The sequence below is a fragment of the Fonsecaea multimorphosa genome (genome assembly GCF_000836435.1).
Source record: "Fonsecaea multimorphosa CBS 102226 unplaced genomic scaffold supercont1.27, whole genome shotgun sequence".
NCBI lineage: Eukaryota > Fungi > Ascomycota > Eurotiomycetes > Chaetothyriales > Herpotrichiellaceae > Fonsecaea > Fonsecaea multimorphosa.
Window position 1 is genome coordinate 331678 of NW_015971661.1, and position 22652 is coordinate 354329.

Consider the following 22652-nt stretch of genomic DNA (forward strand, 5'->3'; position numbering starts at 1 on the left):
TTCAACTACTTCGAGGTATCGACCCGCCGTACGTAGTGCCTACCCTAGGTAGGTACTTCATCGAGCACTCTCCCTGCGGCTTACATGGACATTCCACAATCAAGACGCGTGTGGCGCAGTCTACAGAACCGGCCATTGGCCATGGCTTAGCTGTCAGAAACAGCACTTGGGAGTCTACAAAAGAAAACAGCATCAGCCCAACGCACACTGTGCTGAATATGATTAGGTGGTGATGGATTGTCGTCGACTTCAATCCATGTCCTCGTGGCTATTGCAACCGCAACGCCTCTTCGTCGAGGACACCAAACAGATTTTCTACCTCTTTCAGCACATCCTGTATCCCGAGGCTTAGCTGGCCTGTGACTAGGGCATACGTGTACAAGAGACTGTAGTCTTCATCTTTAGTCTTCTGTTCTTGCGCGTCATTCTGCCGATACTCGAAAATCTTTGCCAGGAGCCTATCCCGCGTCTGGTCAATGCTGGGCAACGCGTCACTCGTGATTGAGTATTCCAACTTCATGGAACTTGCAAGAACGCTGAACAAGTGACTGATTCGCCGGCACAGCTGTGCTCGTTCGTTGGCCGTGGCCTTCAAAAGTGCCTCCTCGCCAGGGGATGTGTTCAGATCCTTGAGAATCACCTCGTTCATTGCATGAAACGACTCAAGCATCTGCTCGGTGCTTTTAAGAATCCGACCATAAATCGCATGTGGGAATGGCCGGCGGAGCTCGAACTCGCTTTTGCTAGCCTCCGCCAGACCCTGGAGCTTAGCCAGGAATCTTTGCAGATAGAATTCCTCGCGCAGGTTCATATATCGGTCTGGAGGGACACCCTCGGTCAGTGTGGCCAGCGGGTCCCTCTTCCAGATCAAGCCCATACGAAGCCACAGAAGTGCAAGGCCGTCTTTCAGTTTTTGCCTAGCCGATATGGGCCAGACGGCGCGTGTAATGATCAATCCCCATATACAGCCGGAGATTACTGCGACGACACGATGTCCGGCTATTGCAAGAATCAAGGGATTCTTCGCAGCGTCCTCTTCATCTCCATCATCTTCGTCGTCACGACCAGCAAGACTGTACGCGTACAGGGCACTGAGGTTGTATGTCAACATGATGAATCGTCCCATCGGGCCTTTGCCTTTCCCAATGATCATGTATGCAGTCCAATACGCCATGCAAACCCCAAACAGGCACAGGACGAAGGGGTTGTCATGTGATATTTCCCACGCGGCCACCGCGAGAGCAGCTCCAAGACAGGTTCCAAGTACCCTCGAGTAGCCTGTCGTGTTTGACGCGCCAATTGTCATGCTGCACACAAGCATGTAAGACACTAAGCCCCATTCCCCTCGCCAGTGCTGGTATAATGGACGTGTCGAGGGGATAAAACTGGGAAGTGCGTACAACATGGCGCCTAGTCCGACTTTGATTGCAAATCTGACATCGTCGCGTCGGAGGAAAGACGCTACAGCGTAGAGGTAGCGGAAAAATAGTTGTTTGAAGCGAGGTTGATCGGGCCATTGAGGCACATCCTGCTGTGGAGATAGCTTGAGTTGCTTGTCGCTAAACTTGACATCGAGCTCTTCAGACCTTTTGGCCAATTTGGCAAAATCGGGATCAAGCCCAGCCAATTCTGTTTGGCTGTATGGTGATCGCCAAAACTTCAGCCAATTCCACGTCCTCCCGGCAGGGTGCTCGTCAACCTCAAGTTGGAGCTCGTCCAGGATGATCAAGTACTCTTTCACGGATTCAGCCACTTCCACCAAGGAGAATGAAAAGTGGCCACAACAAGCAGCGGCATCCTCCCAATCTGCTTGAACAGGGATCGGTCGAGATCGGTCCATATCTTTCTGACCATATACAACGAGAATTGACTCTTGTCGAGACTGTTTGTACAACTCTAACGCCCGATCAAGGCTCGCTTTGAATTTGGGATTGGTGGCGACGGCATAACGATTTGAGGCATCGAATGGGAAGTCATCAAGTATTTCCTTCAAGGTGAAAGCCAGAGATCTCATGGAAGGGCCAAGATTCTGAATGAAAAGCTCAAATATTTGTGCGGGCGACCGAAACGACGGATGTGTTGGGCCCGATAACGACCCGGACAGCGGTCTGACCGATCCCTGCACAGGCGAGGGTGGTGTGAAGAAGCTCAACAAATCTCGCTCGCCCGTGCTGACTTTAGAACTCTCCATAGAATCCATCCAGCGCGGTGTAGCAGTTTGCTCTGCCGCAAATTGCACAGAACCAAAGGCTGGTTGCTTGATGACGACAAACTGCATGGCTGCAGCACTCCGCAGGCCGCCAATGCTCTGTGATATTCGCTGGATACATTGCGCTAGCCTAGCCTCGATCAGGGCTTGTCTCTCAGTGCCCAGCAAGTAATGTTCATATCTTGCTTCTTTCAGATTCTGCGGGATGGTGGAGGAAAGCTTTTTGTGCTGCTCACCAATGCCCTGGAAGACGCTATCTTCCAGCTCTGCCTCCTCACCGGACAAGAAGCTGCTCGTGATCAAGGCGAGCATGTCAGCAAGTGCGTCAGTTACCTGAAGGAGATTTTTCCTCAACTTGTGTCTGGCGGAGATGGGGAAGATCAAGAAAGAAACAAGCATCGTAGCTATTACACCAGCGACGATCATTTTGAGGATCTGTGAGATAGACTTCGTGGAGTAGTCGCCGGCCTGAATGGCTCCTTCTTTCGTGAGGATGGTGACCAGGCTCAGAGATGCCAGAGAGCATGCTATGTTCACTAAGGGATCGTTCCTCCTCAGCTTGATCCAACCAACGAGTCCGAGACCACCCCCTACAAAGACAACCAGAACAATGGCATGCCCAACCTCAATAAGGTGGACGGTGTCTGCAAAAAAGGCGGCGATGGTCATGCTGAGGAGGGACACGACGGCCACATAGAGGAAGGCGGACGTAGCGAGCAGAAGGGCATCCAGCATACTCCCAAGAGACCTCGCCGGGTGAAAATACACGGTGATCGTGGCGACCATGTGCTTCGAGTTCTGCCTGCCAAACAGTTCGCTCAACCAGGGAACAAAGGTGGCCAGACTGCCCACAAAGTAGGCCAGTGCACACTTGAAGATTCCCTTTCCGGTGTCCGAGAGCATGAACTGTTTGGCTCGACTCACACATTCCAAGCTCTTTGACACCCAGGCGCCATGACTCGGTCCAGAGTCACGTGCGCTTACTTCTTCGATTTGCCCCAGTAAAGGAGTGGTGTCGTCCGCGGTGTGGTGAGAGACATTGACGCGGTCGAAGTTGTGGAGGGTAAAAGTTTTGCTTAACCGCTTGCCAGAAGAGGGATCGATATAGGATGATTGACGAAGCTAACATGCAGGACATTAGCCAGGGACTTCCGCAGGAGCTGGCGTAGACCTACGCTCGCTCTAGGATTCAGATCGCTGTTGGCACTCTCGGGATCTTCGCAGTTGGTGGCCATGCTTCAAACGGGCTTGGGCTGTCTGTCAAACTCCCGGAAAATCATCGCCGAGACATGATACAGACCATATCAATATATCACATAGGTTGATAGGTGAAATTGAGGAGCTCTTCCTAGGGAGGAACGGCACCCAGGGTGGCCTGGAGGAACGGATGTTGGATGGGTTTGTTTACGGCAAGTCGCCAAAGGAAATGGAACCGAACCACGGCCCGACATTCACCCGGCATCTCGTTCATCGCTGAAGGGTCTCGACAAATATGCAGCGATTTGGAAGCTCGAGCAGATGCTCCTATACCTGGACCTCCGCTGGACTCTAGATGTCAAAGGGAACCACTTCACTCTTCATTGACAGAGTATGTCCCTAGAGATAGAGGAGGGAGCGTGAGAGACCATGAGTGAATGTAGTTCAACTGCTTGCACCACAAATCTGGAACGCTTGGCATCTTGCTATTTCCACGATGAGATATTCTCACGAAATTCATGTCCCACAGCATTTCTGCATTTCCTATTTCCTGGCCTGCCCTAACAAAGGAGCAGACCGCCAGCTGGTCGTTGGAAACCATCAAGGCTACGCTGGCAAGGATGGTTCATGACGCCCGCGCCAGGCCTCCCGAATATTTGCGAGAGCTTTTCAAACAATGGCGGAATCGGCCTGTAGCAGAAATTGAGGCTGATCAGCAGATCATTGACCCACGAACCCCAGAAGTCAACAGTGTCTCAGCACTAGTGGAGTCTGAAGTCCTTAGTCAGAGCGACTTCGACTTTTCGATATCGAATTGTCTCTACAGTGCCACAGACGACCTCACACTGGAGGTCCGAGGAGATACATTGCCGCCACGTATAGCCTTCGAGGTGAACGGATTACCTGGTTCGCTCACTCTGGTGTCGGTCATCTCACGTCGCAGCTGACATGGGGTAGGTCTTTGGGTATTTCCTTCCCTCTTACCTCCTCGAGTTCAGATTGATTTGCTGAACAAGCTACTTCATCGTGATCTCTCCAATCCCACGCACAAGACTAATCTCAACCACCACCATCATATCTCCTACCCGCGGAGCATTGATGGTCCGTCCGTCTCCTCTTTCTTCGCAGCAGACCCCAACACGATGCACTACCCAAAGGATTCCGTAATCCACAAGCCTATCACCTCAGCGCAGATGCTTGAAACTAAATTGCGATGGATGACTTTGGGTGGTCAGTATGACTGGACGAACAAAATCTATCCCGCGGGCGAATCACCGCCGTTTCCCGACGACATAGCCGCTCTCTTGAGGAAATTATTTCCAAAAGTTGTCGCCCAGGCCGCCATTGTCAACTTCTACAGCCCCGGAGATACACTGAGTGTGCACCGAGATGTCAGTGAGGCATCCGAAAACAGCCTCATCAGCATCAGTTTTGGTTGCGATGGGCTCTTTCTTGTGGGAGGCGAAGACGAGGCTAACGCTGCCGTCATTCGGTTGAGGTCGGGAGATGCCATTCTCATGTCTGGAAGATCCAGATATGCCTGGCATGGCGTGCCAAAGATTCTCCCGGATACATGTCCGGCCTGGCTGCAAAATTGGCCAGCTATAGCGGACGCTGGACCATACCAGCATTCGCGAGGCTGGATAAGCAGAAAGAGAATCAATCTCAACGTCCGTCAGATGACCGACTAAGGCCGTCTGTTTGATGTTCAAGCAGTTTGTGGATGGTGACCACGACAGGTTCGGAGCGGTGGAATCATGCCGAAACAGGCAGGAGACGTTTGTCCTCATTATCAATGTGTTCTAATCTCTGCCAATGGGTGGTGGAGATGTGCGTCTCCGAGCTAGAATCGCTCGTGTACCCCCTCATATAACCGATCCACCTCACGAGGGGCACGGCACGATAGGCCTTTCTTGAACTTCAAGGATATTGTCAAGTAATTACTGGCTTCATTTGCATCCACCATCATGGTCGCCAACTGGGAAACTCTTGCTAAAGCTAAGAGAGAAGCGATACTGAACTCAATCCCTGAGAAATGGCGACTCGAAAAGATCCCCAGCCCTGAGGAGCAAAAAGACGTCACTGGCTCCTACATTCAGCAATTCCTAGATGAGAAAGAAATCGTAATCACCGAAACAGACGCGGTCGGCATCGCCGAGAAGGTCGCAGCCGGTGAATGGTCCGCGGTCGATGTCACACAAGCTTTCTGCCACAGGGCTTCTTTGGCTCATCAGTTGGTGAACTGTCTGCACGAGACTTTCTTTGATGCTGCTCTGGAGTCCGCCAAATCACTTGACGAGTACTTTGCGAAGAATAAAAAGACAGTTGGGCCTCTCCACGGAGTCCCTGTCTCTCTGAAAGATCAGTTCCATGTTAAGGATGTCGAAACTACGATGGGATATGTCGGCTGGATAGGGACTTTTGAAGGCAATGCAGCTGATTCACGCAGAGGCCAATATGAAAGCATAATGGTCACAGAACTCCGAGCCCTCGGTGCAGTGCTTTACTGCAAAACCAGCGTCCCACATACTTTGATGAGTGGTGAGACTGTCAACAACATCATTGGCTATACCTGGAATCCCAAGAATCGATATCTCTGCTCCGGTGGTAGCTCTGGGGGCGAAGGAGCGCTGATCTCACTGAGGGGATCTCCAGGCGGATTTGGTACGGACATCGGAGGCTCAATCCGTATTCCTGCCGCGTTCAATGGGCTTTATGGTATTCGGCCCTCGTTTGGGAGGTTGCCGTACGAAGGAATGGCCAACAGCATGGATGGGCAGAACAGTATCTTGTCGGTTGTCGGCCCGCTGGCCACTACCGCTCGTTCTGTCCGACTGCTCACAAAAGCTATCCTCTCACAACAGCCCTGGCTTCATGATCCCTTGGTCATCGACATGCCATGGCGTGATGCCCAAGAGCAAGCGATCCACGATATTGTCAAATCTTCTTCGCAGGGAGGTCGACTGAGCTTTGGAGTATTGGAAACGGATGGCATTGTGAACCCTCTCCCTCCCGTTGCTCGAGCGGTGTCTATGCTCACCGAGGCTCTTAGCAAGGCGGGACACCAGGTCATCGAGTGGAAGCCACCTTCACACCAGACAATATTGGACATAACATTCATGACATGGGCTTATGATGGTGGAAAGGACGTACACAGTGCCTTCGCACTTTCTGGCGAGCCTATGTCTCCTCAAATTAAAATGAGCTTCGGTGATGGGCCGAAGCAGGAACTGACCGCCTCACAGATCGCCGCTAACAATATTGCGAAGCGGAAATACCAGAAACAATACATGGATTATTGGAATAGCACTGCGCAACTGACGAACACGGGTCGACCTGTGGATGGTTTCATTTGCCCTCTTGCGCCTTACCCGGCTGCGAGACCAGAATTATATAAGTATTACGGATACAGTGTGTTTGTCAATGGGCTTGACTACACAAGCGTTGTCGTACCGGTTACCATCGCGGATAAAGCGACCGATAAGTATGTGGAAGGATATACACCACTCAATGATCAAGACAAGGAGGCTTTCGAGGCTTATGATGCCGACTTGTACGACGGCGCTCACGTTAGCGTGCAGATTGTCGGGCGGAGGTTTACAGAAGAGAAGATGTTGGCAATTGCAGAGTATGTCGGCAGCTTGGTCGGGAAATAGATGGACACACGCCGTGAGAAAGAAGGTCGATGCATGGATATATCTATACAAAGAGTCGTCCGGCAATGCGCAGACTCGGAACCACGAGACTTCACTCGGTCGGCGCATGGTCCAATCCAACATCTTCCAAGCACGACCACAAGTCTGGCCCGACCAGTTCGCGCAGCCTTCTCTCCTCTTCAGCAAGATCATCTTCCAATGAAGGCGTCGATGTTTTGCCTGAACGCTTCTTCCTGCCTGCAGACGCATTTTTATTCTGCTTTTTTGTATTCAATGACTTTTCTGACCTCGATGTCTGTGACATTGTATCTGTATAGATGTTCTCCAAGATTTGGTCAAAGTCGACGTTCTCGTTGGCTTTCGACTTGGCCCCATCTTTTCCATCGACCTCAGCGGTCTGAGTTTCTAGTTCGGGTAATGGGTCGCAGACCGGAGCATTCGGAAAAACCAGTGTTGCCTGAGTCTTGACAAGAGGATGTGAATTAGCAGGATACCGACACTGACTCGGAAAGTCGCAGTGTTGGCAACACCCCGAGACCCGCTCATTCTCGAGGAGTTTGAGAATGCCTCGGCGCCATGCTCCCCAGCTTTTCCAGGCCACATAGTCAAATTCACTCGAACACGCCTTGGGCTTCTTCTTTTTCCTCAGACTCGGTCGGTCGGTCTGGCCTGAACAGTAATAGTGTCCGTCCACCAGGCAGCGGCGGGTAACGCCAAGCGGATATCGCGAATGACATAAGTGGCAAATCCACATCCATGGTACCGGCTGCTGCTGAGGAGGCGGAGGAGGCGGAGGAGGGTGAGGGAGTCTGTCGTCGCCTTTAGGGCTAGATTCGGTGGAATACTTTGTGGGATCGAAAGGTGGCATCGAGTCAATTGACGGGGATACTGGTTCATACGTTGGCGTCCTCGGTGATCGCACTCCCTTGTCGGACTCGAAATCGACATAGGACGTGTCGAGTCTGGGCCTCGACATTCTGCCTTGTTGCCTAACAGTGCTCAGAGATGGTAATGGTATGACAAACGTGCAAGAGCCGTGAGATAATCTTGTGTCGAACCCTGATGTGAAGGACAGCACGAACGGAGAGGAAATCTGTGATACAGCAGCATCGCACCGTTCTTTGTCATGTTGCAGAACAATGAGACCGAAATAGGAACGGAATAGCGTTATGATCATGCGCGGATCCCAGAAGGTGACAATGGAAATGGAAGTCACACTGGTTTGGGAACAAAGAACATGTGTATGTAGGGCACAAGAAAAACTACCGCGAAAGAAGGTCCAACAACAGTGAATCGCCAGGCTGAAAAATAGAGTGAACTGACTCCAATTCATTAGGAAGGGACACACAGAGCACCTCTCGTCAGGAAACACAAGTACTTCATTGCGAAGAAATCAGGATCCAAAAATAAAGGGTGATAGCAGCAGAGCCGGCTCTGATAAATCGGACCCGAGACATCAACGATGGCTGCTGTTTCTCTTAGGTTGCTGCAAGAATAGCTCCTCGTGAGGCTGCACAAGATCTGGCGGAATGCATCCCAAAGGCCCCTCAGAAATGGTGCTTCGTTCCGCTGCTCGTTGTTGTCTTGGAAGTGAGTTGGCAGGCGAATGCCTTCGTGGGCACAATTAGACTCGCACGTTGTTGACGATGCGCTGGGGGGCAGTGGAAGGTTAGAGTCAAAGTTGCGCAGTGTGTTGCAACACTGTGAAGGGTTAGGAATGCCAACCAAGTCGGAAGTGCAGGGACAGTTCTGCTCGGCTCGAGCCTTGGTAACGTAGACCCTCGCCGTCAGAGCTCAGTACTCGGTACAAATGGCATTGGCACCCAGTCGATGTCTCAGTCTGGCGTCTCTCGTGTGACTTGAGCCGCCAATAGTAGTTGACCCAGTTGATCAAAGGAGTGCCGGTGATTGGCCTCCACAAGGTACTCGGTACCCAGTACGGAGTCCTACTGGAACTGTCAGATCTAGAAGGATGCAGCTTGCTCAAAGAATAGGGAGCCCCTTTTACTATACCGTACTAGTACGCGAGGTACCGAGCGAGCGAGCACACCGTATCAAGAGGCTGGAAGCGGAATACGAGGTACTTGAATTCCATTGGCTCCTGATTGGGGCTCACGTGATACAAGCTCCACATCAACACAAGGCGAGAAGGCCAGTTGCCAGCCTCGCCATTACCAGCATGTGCCACGCGTTAGTACGTACCTAGCCAGCCTCGCGTTGTCTCAAGGTCCGCATCCTGCCACGTCGACTGCAGCCAACCACCCATCTTCGCAACCAGCCATCGTATAATGACCGCAGAGAGTCGACGAGGCTGGGCCTCACGCTTGCGGATAACTACATGTACCTCGTAGTCCTTTGAATACTCGAGTTCTTGGTAGCATTCCATCATCCTCGACCGCCTCTCATTGCAACCCAGAATACGAAGCCCCAAGCTTGACCACTGCGCAGTTGCCATCATTCCTAACACAGACTTTGTTATTTCCCCTTCGAGAACATAACTTGTACACGCCTATCCAAGATTGATCCCACGGCTCCGCGAACTGTTTGTGCTTCCTTGCCGGGTTTCGGGTCCCCTCCTAACTCGCCGCGACCGCTCTCTCCTCGAAGCCATCAATCAGAACCGGTGCCCATAAGGAAACTCCCCGACAGCGCCTCGCTTCTTTGTGGACCCCGACTCAGCCCACCGCCTCCTGTCCGGTTTCGCACATTGACGTCTTTGTTTCACTCACGGACCCAGAGCGAACCATTTCCACACGACAAAACAGCCCAAAGCACCTGCCACTGTCGACCACTACCTTCTTCACCCCTCATACAACCCCCATTGGAACAGGACCATGGTGCAAAGAAATTACGTGATTGCGATCATTGTGATCGTCCTGTTCGTTGTGCTGGCCATTGTGGGCTACGCCATCTATGCGATTCAGAACAGAGTCAGCCTGTTCGCGAAACGGGAGAAAGAGATAGAAGAGGGAGAAGAAGAGGAATAACACTCTCGGAAACCCCACGCGTACGGAAGCGTGTACGTTTCCAACTTGACGACGATAATGATCTTGACAACAAAGTTTCGGCGAACAAAAGGTCGGTTTCGGGATTGATCTACTCGGAAGATGAGCGGCATGCTTGGTTTTGAAAAAGTACAATAAGGATCTGACATGATATGATGAAGCCTTTTGTTGGCCCGCACCGTTGACGGACTTGCTACATGGAATATGCTAATTAGGTTGGAACAACGTATGTGAATATTGTCAAGATGGGAGTTACAATATCATTACGGCAGATTGCCCTGTCTCGGTTTTACAGGTCCGAAATAATGCTGATATTTGCCTTTGGATTTCTCGCACTCTTTCTTCTTTCGTCCACGCTGGTCGGGGACTGTCCATTGGACAATCCATTTATCCCCGGCTCACTCTGCGTCTTCTTGAGTTCTGCAACTTTCACACCCGGTGGGCCCCCCATGCTGCCACCGTTACCGTCCACAGACACAAGAGACTGAGGCATGCGGCGATTCTTATCTTCCCTCACATGTGTTTTCCACTTGTTGACCAACTTGTCAAAGTCCCACTTGTCACCCAACCTTGTATTGACGTTCTCCGTTGGCAGAGAGACCATCTCTTCAGGTGCGTCAGATCCGGCTGATCCAGCAGGCACTTTGTTTATACTCAGTAGTCGCAGCTCTTCGCGCATAGAAGCCCCAAACGTCCTTCGCTCGGGCGGCCACAGCGCCATTTCGCGCGGCCACTGACATCGAGAGAGGTATTCTACCTGTTGCTGTAGCTGGTTCGCCTCTTGCTGTAGTCTCTCAAGTCTTTCTTCCATCTCCTGCACTTTCTGCTGCTCAGTGTTGTATGCCCTTAGCAGTTCCACCTGCCACAACAGATTACGAATCTCGATCGGGTGTGCCATCCAATTTTGAAAGCTTGTTTCCAAGTGTGCAAGGGTGGATTCGGTCCATTGCGCCGCACTTCTCGTCAGGAAATCCGCCTCCTCCGCAATGTTGGAAGTCGTGGGTTGTGCGAGGCGCAGGGCTTGCCATTTCCAGTGGTCGATTGTCGAAGTCAGCAGTTGACGTAGAGGGGCAACTTGGTCGGGACCGGGCGGATTGACTGGGATGGATTGTGGCGTGGAGAAGGGAGACGCTTGGAACAAGGTTGCTGGCGCAGGTAAGAGTTTTAAGCAGAGCGAGGGGAATGTTTGCGCCTGTACGTCAAACTTGAAGGGAGAAGGTTTCGGAGAGGCATGCTTTGTGGCTGCGCGGAAGGAGTCGAGGACCTCGCGCAGAGCGAGTTCGAGAGCGCGAGTCGTTTCGGCATTGCTGGCGGGGTTGAGATCCTGGGCATAGGTAGAGAAACTGCGCTTGATCCCAGAAGGGCTGGATGCGGCACCAGGAGTGGGAGGGACGGCGGCAGCAGTGGCCGGCGAGTCGAGGGTGGTAGGATCCGTAATGACACCGGTAGCTTGCCAGTTGAGCCTGTTCAAGCGCACGTGCATGCCGCCGGGAGGGACACGGTTGAGTTCGATGGCGGAGGAGACGAGAGTGCCCGGTTGAGGCCCGATGCTGGGGCCTGGCGATGCCTGTGATGACCGGGTGTCGTCGTGGTCATTCTTGTCCTTGTCCCGTTTGCTACTTCTCGCCGTGCGGCGCGTGATGCCTCCTCGTAGCCTCCGGATCTCGTCGACATCATGGATCCCATCTGGTTTCTTTTTGGAGATGAACTGATCGAGATGGCGCCCGAGTGAGGAGGAGGTGAACTGCTGGTGACAGTATTGACATTCCTTGTCCTTGACCGCAGGCGCTTTGGCTGGCGGATGCGCCGCGTTCGACTCTTCGGCCGATTCTGGCTCTTGTGATGCTTCGGATGAGGGTGATTCGGCCATGGCGGGCGGTCCAACGTCGCTGAGACATGTAAATGCAGGCCAGGAACGCCTTCTCCTAATCCGAGGAGGGAACAACAGGAAGGAGGAGGCACAGCAGCTTGTCAATGCAATATGAGTGGCGTGAACTTTGGCTGTCCAGTTCTTCGTCCGAGCAGCCCGAGTTCACGGACTCTCGGGATCAATACTAGCCGGCCGTGCGCGGCAGGATCGTCGTCAGGCTGGCAAAGGAATCTCTTGCGAGCACTGAGCACACGCACTGCCACCGCTTATGACGTCGGTCAAGGCAATGGATGGGAAAACGGAAGACGCATCTTTATGTGGTCGTATACGGAACCACGAAGATTGACTGATCGGTGGGATCGAGCCGGCGATAATAGGACAGGTACTATGTTCAGCCTACTGTCAAGTATCGTACATGTACATAACTTGAGATTGCGCTCTAGCCTCGCGCCAGACTCGTCAAGTTCTCGTTTCTATCGGTCGTGAAGGTCCATTTCCCGTGCATACCAAAACATCGTGGGGTATTTCGTTGCTGTTACCAAGAGAGGCTCAACTGCATAATCCAAACAACGCTCCGACTTCTAGAGGAAACTGCCGCCTCCTTCAGAATTGGAGGGTTTCCAACTCTGCCGTCGTCCGGTGGCTCTCAACCGCCTCTCTTCTCTTTCCCTTTTGCTCTGCTCCTCAAACCGTCTTCGGGTGGCCTCTTGATCAATGTTTTCTGTCCGGGCCGCCTCATAGTCGTAGGCGTTATTCACTCTTGCGTCCTCGGAAACTCGAGCTAGGTGATCTTCTCCACCTATCCTGGGTAAGCCAGGGTCCTGATGCTGGATCGTGGTCCTCGGAGGGCTCATCGATGAATTCTGGAAACGGCCTGACACTGCTGGTGTGGCTCTGGCCTGTGTCGACCCTCCGCCCACCATCGTTCCTGGAATGGGCCGTTCCTCGTTGTTGTCGACTGGAGGCGAACTCCTCGTGAGCAAAGGCGGGGGATGATAAATCCTCGGCGGACTTGGCCTTCTCCGGCTGCTTGCCGCCTCGGGTCGTGGTGGTGGTGGTGTCGTCGAAACCCGGTTCGTCTCGCTCGGCGGACTCGCGGTGTTCATCATCTGCCAACCGTCAACCTCGTCAGAATATGACAGAGAACGTTGAGGAGGAGAAGGGTATTGGTAGGGATGGTAATCATCAACGCTTGAAGTGGAGCTGGACTGAGAATGAGAGGCTGAAAGGGCATAAGAGAGGGGCTGAGATGGGCGCTCAGGTGAGCGAGACGATTCATGCTCAAGCAAAGCAACGTGAGAATCACCCTTGACAAGTCCCAATCTTTCCTCCTCGGAGGCATTCTTCATAGCCCGTCTTTGTTCATGGCTGCTAGTTCGATGCGAAAGATTCGGTCGTGAAGGCACGGGGTCTATCTCGGGAGTGCGCGAGCCAGGTCGAAGAAAGTTCGTGAAAGAGAATTGTCGCCTTGCTTCGTGAGGTAGTTTGAGGGCAGGGGATGATGACGGTTTGGCGGGCAGGGGTTTGGAACGGGGTGAGGATTGGGCTGCGATGGTGATTGCTCGTTCTTTCAGCTGCCCTTGGGGGAGTCCATAAATCCGTTCTTGGGCATCCTCGAGGCTCCCTGGGCCGTATGGGACGATGGGTGACTCGGCTTTGGATGGAACAACCTTTATATCGGTCAGAGCAACAGGGTGTATTGGGCTCCGCAGAGAATCCTCCGGCGTGGCAGCATGTTGACGGGGACTGGGGTGACGGATCACGCTCTGGGCACGATTGCGAAGGGTTTCAAAAAATCCGGGTTCGTGCTCGGCCTCTTCTTGGTTTGGATCCGGAAAATGCGACATCCCTAGCGGCGGATGAACAGTCTTCCTTCGAACAACTGTCCCGGGTTCGCCAATCACGGTTTTCCGGCGGCGGAGTCCATCCCATTCCACAATCTCGTTCTCGCGAAGCGGCTCGAGCTGATCTTTGAGTTTGTCTTCCCGCAGCCGTCTCGCTTCCTCTTGTTCCATCTTCTGCCGAGAGACGGAGATTCTCCTGATCAGAGCCGCGGTACCACGAATAGCATCAGCCTTGGGCTCGGTTTCCGGCTGCTCAACCTCCGCAATCTCCCTGACTTGATCGAGATCACCCTTGAAAACGGCGGCATCCGGAACGTCTTTGGCAGACTTGGACATTTGCAAGAGAACCACGCCGGCACATATTTGGAAGAAACCCATGATGACGGTCGTGATGGACACGGCTGTGCCCTTGAAGCCTCGGAAGAGGATCGCGGAAGTGATGATTGTGGCGCTGGTGAAGATCACGTAGTAGGTTGGAGTGACAAGAGCCGCATTGAAAAGATTCAGAGCTTTCTGGGAGATGTTAGCGGCGGACCGTGCCTAGGAAGTAGCATACTTGCATTGAGATAAATGATTTCGGTCAGAAGTGTCGTAACGACAAAGACCAGTAAAACGTAAAGGAACCATTGATTGAATTGAGGTTTCCCGCCAGCTTGGGCAACAACCGCACTGCCCAATCCCTGTGTTGCCACGACACTCAGACCACCGATCAAGCTGCAGATGCTGAGGTAGACCAACATGCTTTTCTTGCCGTAGCGCGGCCCCGCCCACAAGGCGATAAACACACAGGCCACGATGACGACGCCGGCATAACTGAGAAAGCCAGGGGCGAGAACAAAATGCCGCATTTCTTGAATGTCGGCGACAGCGCTTTGCTCAGGAGCATTGAGAACAATGACGATGCTGCCGACGATGCAGTTGAAACAGCCCACTTTACCGACAAAGCTCAGGCGCTCCTTGAGAAAAATCGCGGACAGAATGGTCGTGACCACAACGCTCAGCGCTCCCAGAGGCGTGACGAGGATCGCATCGACAAATGCATAGGCGACAAAATTGCAGATTTCGCCCACTATCATCAGCGTCATCCCTCCCCACCACCAGAAATTCTTGAGGTAGCCATAACCCTCACCAGCTTCCTCGTTGTATTTAGCATTTGCTTTGAGCAGTCCAGTCTTTTTCAGCACAAATGAGGTACCAATGAATAGCCCAGAGGCCACCGCCAGACTGAGACCAATTGCTTTATAGACTGGCGGACGATTTGCTGTGGTGGCACCAGAATCCGTGGAGGTTGAGTTGGCTGTCTCATTGCGGGCTATGAGGGTGTGAGCAACTGCCCATACCTGCGGAGGTACATTTTCCATGGTATGGAGGAAAGCGGCTGAGGACACCGCAAGAGCGGGCTACCAAAGCAGGACAGCGCTACGAGTTCAAGGCCATGGACAGCGGTGAAACCTGTAGCGAGGCTTGAGGGAAGATGTGAGGCTCTTTTTCAAGACACTTCGAAGTGCTCTATTGAGGTGCCCCGGCTGCTTGAGGTCGGTCGTTCGAGCTTCTACGGACAGTGTCGTTATCCGAGTGAGGGAGGCTTGATTCGTGATTGCGAGCGCACAACCAAAAAAGTGGTGGCAATATGTTGATATGCTGGCTGAGAGGAATCGGGAGTTCTGTTTGGAGGTATGTGAGGGTTCGAAGCTCGTTGTTGGCGTGGTACCTGAGGAGGAAGAGGCTGCTGCGATGTGGGATGGTGAAGGCGTTACAGAACTACGAGGTACAGGAGAAGCGTGGACAAGAAGACAGAGAAGAGACCTAAGGAGCTGAAGATGCGACATGGGAAAGTGAGATCTACCAACCACTGACGCAGTTGTGGCTTGTGGTAGCGCTTGGGGGGTTTTGGTAACAAGGGAAAAAGGTTGGCTGGCGCGGACCCGCTAGCCATCGTGGCCCTGGAACAAACCCGCAGGAGTCCACAGGAGCCCACAAGGCGCCAGGAGGCCACCAGGCAAGAAGCAGGTAAGAAGCAGGGGAAAGCCCGCAAGAAGACGACGTCGTGGACGTTTGGGGTCTGGGCCAGCCTGTTCGGAGGCCTGCGCGTGGGCCGTTGCTGGGGCTTTGGTGGCTCTTTATCGATACTCACCCGGGTCAGCTCAGCACCCAACCACTCCTTGTCAGCACACTCATCTACGAGCCTATCTACCAGGTACCTAGGTAGGTAGGGACTCAGAGGCACTACCGAGTACCTCGTACAAGTACTTGATGATCCGTCCTCGTCCTCGATAGCAGTGACCAGCCCGAGAAGCTGCACCTCTGCTCCATGCTCTGTCCTCCGTCACTCTTCCATCACAATTCTCTTCTATCCAAACGTACGTACGGTAACCTTGGAACTCGGTGCCATGGGCGGGTGTTTTTCCATTCCTCACAATCGGATCTGCCTCCCTGCTTGCATCAGTCCACTCTCCTTGGATACTGTGGCCACTGGCTGGCTAACAACCCAGGAATTGCGCAGTGTGGCTTGTCACTTGCGCGTCTTCTCGGGCGTGGATCACATCCAAAACTTCCCCAGTCACGGTATTGCATTCGAACATATCCTGTCACTGGTCGTGACCCGTCGTCGCGCTGTGCTGTGATGCTGAATTAGTCGCAGACTCGCAGATGCAAAACTCCTTTCTCCATAACCTACCATGGTCCAACCATCCACCTGTTTCAGAGGTGCGTTCCCCTTTGTCTCAGATCATCGAGTCGTGCAGGAGCCCCAGTCCTTGGAACAGACCGATCCGTGATGGAGGCTACGCAGTATTTATTGTCTACTAGGTACGATTTGCCATTTCAAGGTTTTCTACCGTCATGTTGTCTTCGAATCTTGCAGGACATGGACACTCTGGGGTGGCCCCATCTGAGCGATGAGACTTCTTTTCACTCGATTGCCAATATTGTCGTCTAGCTGTTGGGATTCTGCTGCTTCCTTTCAAGGGCGTCTCAGATCCTCTTGATCTGTGAGGTCCATCCCCTGGATGGCACTGGCTACCACGGAATATTCGAGCCTACGCAGTTTCCCGATTATACAAGATACGACTTGAAGATTCGTGGGCCTCCCATTTCTATTGCCTATCGAGAGAGTCAAAGACTTGCTTTGACTCTATCACATTAGGTTTCTTTTACCCGCGTTCTCGACATGATCCCGGCCGAACAACTCCCGCATAGATATGTCTACTTGGTACTCGGGTAGGTACCAACAACCGGTAATCTTCTTGTGCATGTCTCTACAGCCGCCCACGCGACAAAGGTTCGAAATAAATGAAACTTGCGGACGTGTTCTTCCCTTTGCCACGTGTGCTAGCCAGATCTTTGTCAAGCTATTGATAAGGGGTATGCGGGAACTCGAAGCGTTTGCGAGACACTTATCCTCGTATAGCCCTTGCCAAGTAGATGGGTTTGACAAGCTCAATACTATTCAACGCTACTCTGCAGGGCGTATCTCTCTCCCTAGATTCCAGCAAATCAAGACTTCGTGTCGACGACTCTCGGTAGGGTCTAACAGGCATGTTGAATGATTTCCTGAGTGCGGCCGTGCACCATCTTCGATGCCAACTGGCAACCATTGGCGAAACCGACGCCACCAGACGTCAGATTCGAGAGCGAGCCACTGATAAGGCCAGCACACGTACTCGAGCTCCTGTCGGGCATCCCACTTATCATTCGACCGCACCGATTTGAATTCAGACCGGTCTTCTCCCGGACGTCGCTCATTACCCAAGATGCTTTCCAACGCCCTGTCATTTTTATGCTCCTGCTAATTCGAGAGATGGTGGCCCTGCATCTTGATGGCGAACTAGCTTGAACCGCCACGAGTTATCGCGGTTGTGCTACTCCCAGGATATTGGTTTGCGCCAGTGGGGACAAGCTTATCATGCCTCGCTAAGAACCAGCAATGGCGAGCGACGCTTGGATGGGAAAGGCAATAAAGACCTGCTCGACTCCCTCTCAATGCGGATTTACCTTTCATCTGCGAAGTTGTCACAATTCATCGACTTTTGAGCTTCTATGAGCATGGACCCCCCTCGCAAGCATTCAGTGACCGTCATCGACGAGAACGCGGTTGGCGTGACATCCATCTTCTCGAACCGCGGCGCTCATGCTGTCTTGGAAGAAGGCGCCAACCTTGACGAGGTCACTTTGGGTGCTTTGGGCTATAAACAAGAATTCAAAAGGTTTGTGCCTCCGTCTTTTCACCGAAGCCGCCCTGCTGATCGACCGCCAGAGATTTCACAATATGGGAATCGTTCTCAGTGTCATTCTCCGTTCTAGGCCTTTTGCCTTCTATTGCATCTACCATTGGTTACAGCTTGGGCTATTCAGGAACGGGTGGCGCCATATGGGGATGGCTCATTGCGTCGCTTTTCATCCAGTCTACTGCCTACACAATGGCTGAATTGTGCTCAAGCATGCCGACCGCTGGCGGTCTTTACTACGCGTCCGCCGTTCTTGCGCCGGAAGGATGGGGTCCTCTCGCATCCTGGTTTGTTGGCTGGTCCAATTTCTGTGGCTTCGTCACTGGCCCATGCTCCGTCAACTATGCTCTGGCTTCCATGTTGGTCACCTGTGGCATGATTGCTTATCCTGGCTATGAGCCGGAAACTTGGCATATATACCTCACATTGCTCGCCATTCTCATCATCAATGGTGTCATCACAATGCAATCAACCTGGTTCATCGGCTGGGTCAACAAAGTCGGTACAATATGGAATCTCATTGTCATAGTTATCTTCGTCATATGGTTCCCAGTGGGTTCGATCAACCACCCAAAGACAAACCACAGCCACTACGTCTGGACCAGTTTCCCCAACGGGACTGAGTGGCCGATCGGCTGGTCCACCATCATGGGCTTTCTCACTACTATCTGGACGCTTTCCGGCTATGACGCCCCGTTCCACCTCTCAGAGGAATGCAGTAATGCCAACATTGCTTCGCCCCGAGCCATCGCCTATACCGCCCAGTCAGGGCTCGTCTTGGGCTTTGTCATCATGTTGGTGATCGTGTACACAGTCACCGATATCACCGACGTCGTGGCGGGTCAGTATGGACAGCCGTTTGGAAGCCTGTGTCTGCAAGTTTTGGGCCAGAAGGCCGGGCTCGCCATGTTCTCTCTCAACATTATCGCTCAGTTTTTCGTTGGTGTTGGTTGCACTGTCACAGCGACTCGTGTGATCTTTGCTTATTCTCGAGATGGAGCTATCGTGGGTTCCCGTTGGTGGAGTCAAATCCATCCAAAGACCAGGACACCCGTCTACGCAACCTGGGGCGTTCTGCTCGTCGCAGCCCTGCTCGGGCTATTGATGTTTGCGAGCCCTGTCGCTATTGGCGCCGTATTCAGTATTGGCGCCATTGCCCAGTACACGGCATTCACGACGCCTGTGGTTTTGAAGTTGTTCTTCGACCACGGCAGATTCAAACCAGGTAAGATGGCACGCGAATTCTATTCACCAATTGCTGACTCCGTATTCGGTAGGTCCTTGGAACCTTGGAAAATACTCGAAGCCCCTAGGAGCTGTTGCCTTTGGTTGGTGGTTGCTGATTGTTCCGGCTCTGTGCTTCCCCGCAGTAAAGGGCAAAGACTTAAACCTCCTGACGATGAACTGGACCTGTCTCATTTACGGGGGCTCTATGTTCTTAGCCATGTCATGGTACGCTATCGACGGCCGAAAGTGGTTCAAGGGACCTCGTATCAATGTGCATTATACCGCCGAAGGGACCGAGGTTCTCGATGGCCAATCTGCACACAGCAGCGAGGGAAAGCCGAAGGAGCTGGAATCAAAAGAGATCAAGTCGGAGGTGTAGCCAATGGTTTCACGGACGGCAACATATCAGAGGGTGTCCAGCTGGATGATTTTGCAATGTGCATTGCTTTCCATCCACCCACCTCCTACAGTCAGCTGAATTTGTCAAAGTCATGGCCTGCCTGGACCACTCCAGAGTCGTAGCAAGTCGTACAAACCCCGCGGTCTGGAGGCATTATTCGCCGATAGGTAATAGACGATTCGTATGGGTTGCGTTCTAGCCGACCAACTAAGCTGCAGAGGGCCGTAGTCCCCACAGTGGTCCCGACATCTGTGTCCAAGCCATGGCCTTGGTAGCTGACCAACCCGCTCCAACACACCAACCGCTCGAGCTCCCACAAAGTTTTCCGTACAAAGAACGCACCCCATCATCGTAACCGAACCCCAGGCGCCCTGGAATTGCTCAAACACCATGGTCTCTTGGAGCCAATTCGAAACGGCCGATCGTGTCTCCGAGGTCCCGATAGAACTACACCTTCGGTTGTCCCACCTGTTCGCTAGCAGTTGACAGTTCGAAGGGCGGCCTAACCGGTTGGATAAAGACTTCCTAGGACGGCTTCGTGGCAATACGACGATGACAATAATATCGCCGATGTCCAGCATCCTGTTGCAGCAGTTGATCATCTTCCACTGTCCAAATTCCCCCACAGCTTGACATTGCGCCGACTTTTTCACTCGCCTGCCTTTTCACAGGGCCAAACCTCGATATCTGCCTGTTTCAGTCTGTCCCCACGATCATTCCACAAGCAGAATGCCGGAATCCCTACTCTGGATCAACAAGGACAGCGGCTCAGCGGTCTTATCGCGGAGTTCAAAGGCCGAGACTAGACAGATTCGCAAACACGTCCAGCACGAAAGACAACTCAGAGCCAAAGCCGCCCATGAAGCGGCCGCTAAATCTACACCAGCAACAGAGCAAGACAAAACCCCTTACAGAACCAACAGAAAGGATCAATCCGGCCCTGAACAGACACCAGTCGACCTAAGACAGCCAGATCTCCGCCTGGATACAAATGTACAAGTTCAAAGTCCTCAATATCGGCCGTCTTTGTTCTCGGCATCTTTATCCCCAAGTATCAGATCTCCGACCACTCATTCAAACCGGGTTTTGCAAGCCGTGAACACATTCCCTGGACTCGAGCCCCAAGAACTGCGCAGCCTGGTTTTCTTCTGCCAGAGAACGGCGCCAGAATGGTCCGGCTGGAGGGACGCAACATTTTGGAACAAACTTATCCTTCAAGCTTGTCACATGAACCGATCTATCCTCCACGGAGTAGTGGCTCTCGGTGCACTGCATGAGTCGTCAGAGGTAGACGGAGAGTCAGACGAACGCTCGAACTTGCAGGAATTGGCTCTACATCAGAGCAGCAAAGCTTCCCGCATGGCATATGAAACCGCAATGTCAGATATCGCAACTCTGATCTCCTGCGTTATCTTCATATGTCTACAGAACCTGCAGGACAGCCACACTGCATATCAGCTGCTCAAGTCTGGATATAGTTTGATTACCGATATTGACGAAAGACTACGATCTGGCGATCTCACTCTCTGTGACAGCGAAAAGACTGTCCTGAATAACTTCCTTCGCCCAATCGTCGAACGTCTGCGTATGAGGTTCTGCAGTATTGTCGACCTTCCTTCTGCTTTGGCCCTCAGCGCAGGGATCAAACGAAGCAAAATAGAGCACCGTATGACGCTGCCAGACATTCCATACTGCTTTGGAAACCTCCTAGAGGCCCGGAACAAGCTTGAAGAGATAGTTGATTGGGCGCAAGAAAATATTGATCCGTCTTTCGCGCACAGTGAACAGCGTTCTCAGGTGCAGGCTTTGCTAGCAAGCTGGAATGCCGCTCTCGAAGATACAAGGATCACTGCTCTCGAGCGGTATGAGGCCTTGAACACCTCGAAGAAGCTCCTCAGAGCCGCTGCACTCGTCGCTTCAATCCTCTGCGATACCCTCGGGACGAGTGAGGAATGCAGCTACGATCACCATGTTGACAAATTCGCAGAGGTTGTTAACCTTTATAGAGACGCAATCGGCGACCCTGCTAGAGCTCCTAGAAGAACCTCCTTTGGAATCGACTCTGGCGTGATAGATACACTGGCCTTTGTAGCTGGAAGATGCCGCGATCCAGTCATTCGAAGGTCAGCTATCGATTTACTAGCCCAGACAAACAGAACCGAAGGTGATCTCCAGGGCTGTACAGGTAGCACCATCTTACAGACACTGATGGAGCTCGAAGAGGATGGTGCTGATGCGACCGAAGCTTGCCATGTTCCAGAGTCTCAAAGGTTACGCATCTGGGAGGACCACCAATACTGGGATACCGGCAAGATTCATATTTTCTTCGTCAAGTGGCCCTACGACCCATCATTGGGTGCCGAAATGAAAACAGCTTCTGTCTACCTGCCCTTGAAGTCTCTGAGGACGGCAAAGGAAAAGGCGGCTCCCGGTAGTCCTACAGGATTGCCGAACGTCAAGTATGGCCGGGGAGTCGGCGCATTTTTGGAAGAAGGCACGCAAACCTATCATCAGATCACACTGTCTTCCTTCTTTATGCCAGTGCCGAGGCTGTGAAGCCCTAGTAGCCGCTGTGGAGGGTTCACAGAGAATGGAGATGTCTCGAATCCACTCTTCGCTAGTTCTCAGCACCAACGGTACTCTTAGTATGGCAGTTGACTGGACCGCAAAACAAGCAATCATTCACACTGCCTGGGATGCGAGATTCCAGTTTCAGGAGAGCGTCTTTCTAAGTCTCAGAAAACGAATGCCACGCCCAGAAGCGTCATTGGACGGACGACCACGTATTGCACACACGACCCAATTTCTCCCTCTGCACTCTAGAGGCATGCTCACACACTCACAGGGCGTATTGGCGAGGGTCGCGGGAGGTCGGACTTCCAGCCAGCTACTCACCTGGGAATAGTTGCGATAATCATCTGAATTCGCCGATTGGTCTTCACCCTAGCTACGATGGCCAATCATATCTGTGTTCTGGCCTTTCAAAGACTTTCGGCCATGTCCAACGTTCGCAGCAGT

The 22652-nt window shown here is 52.6% G+C and overlaps 8 protein-coding genes across 8 annotated transcripts; 4 read left to right on the top strand and 4 right to left on the bottom strand.

Annotated features, from left to right (window-relative positions):
* Positions 1-268: 268 nt before the first annotated feature.
* On the bottom strand, positions 269-3444 carry Z520_10038 (uncharacterized protein; the record flags this gene model as incomplete). Its single annotated transcript, XM_016780532.1, has 2 exons — positions 269-3331; positions 3385-3444. The coding sequence occupies 2 exons, from the start codon at positions 3442-3444 to the stop codon at positions 269-271; spliced, it is 3123 nt and encodes a 1040-aa protein (XP_016628451.1).
* Positions 3445-4026: 582 nt separating this feature from the next.
* Z520_10039 (uncharacterized protein) lies at positions 4027-5097 on the top strand (the record flags this gene model as incomplete). Its single annotated transcript, XM_016780533.1, has 2 exons — positions 4027-4312; positions 4364-5097. The coding sequence occupies 2 exons, from the start codon at positions 4027-4029 to the stop codon at positions 5095-5097; spliced, it is 1020 nt and encodes a 339-aa protein (XP_016628452.1).
* A 276-nt stretch (positions 5098-5373) lies between these two features.
* Z520_10040 (uncharacterized protein) lies at positions 5374-7062 on the top strand (the record flags this gene model as incomplete). Its single annotated transcript, XM_016780534.1, has 1 exon — positions 5374-7062. One exon carries the CDS (start codon positions 5374-5376, stop codon positions 7060-7062), a length of 1689 nt encoding a protein of 562 aa, XP_016628453.1.
* Positions 7063-7153: 91 nt separating this feature from the next.
* Z520_10041 (uncharacterized protein) lies at positions 7154-8038 on the bottom strand (the record flags this gene model as incomplete). The annotated part of the gene is made up of 1 exon (XM_016780535.1): positions 7154-8038. One exon carries the CDS (start codon positions 8036-8038, stop codon positions 7154-7156), a length of 885 nt encoding a protein of 294 aa, XP_016628454.1.
* A 2318-nt stretch (positions 8039-10356) lies between these two features.
* Positions 10357-11937, bottom strand: Z520_10042 (uncharacterized protein; the record flags this gene model as incomplete). The annotated part of the gene is made up of 1 exon (XM_016780536.1): positions 10357-11937. One exon carries the CDS (start codon positions 11935-11937, stop codon positions 10357-10359), a length of 1581 nt encoding a protein of 526 aa, XP_016628455.1.
* A 581-nt stretch (positions 11938-12518) lies between these two features.
* Positions 12519-15142, bottom strand: Z520_10043 (uncharacterized protein; the record flags this gene model as incomplete). Its single annotated transcript, XM_016780537.1, has 2 exons — positions 12519-14290; positions 14338-15142. 2 exons carry the CDS (start codon positions 15140-15142, stop codon positions 12519-12521), a joined length of 2577 nt encoding a protein of 858 aa, XP_016628456.1.
* A 2683-nt stretch (positions 15143-17825) lies between these two features.
* On the top strand, positions 17826-19613 carry Z520_10044 (uncharacterized protein; the record flags this gene model as incomplete). Its single annotated transcript, XM_016780538.1, has 3 exons — positions 17826-17986; positions 18037-19232; positions 19285-19613. The coding sequence occupies 3 exons, from the start codon at positions 17826-17828 to the stop codon at positions 19611-19613; spliced, it is 1686 nt and encodes a 561-aa protein (XP_016628457.1).
* Positions 19614-20363: 750 nt separating this feature from the next.
* Z520_10045 (uncharacterized protein) lies at positions 20364-22190 on the top strand (the record flags this gene model as incomplete). Its single annotated transcript, XM_016780539.1, has 1 exon — positions 20364-22190. One exon carries the CDS (start codon positions 20364-20366, stop codon positions 22188-22190), a length of 1827 nt encoding a protein of 608 aa, XP_016628458.1.
* Positions 22191-22652: the final 462 nt, after the last annotated feature.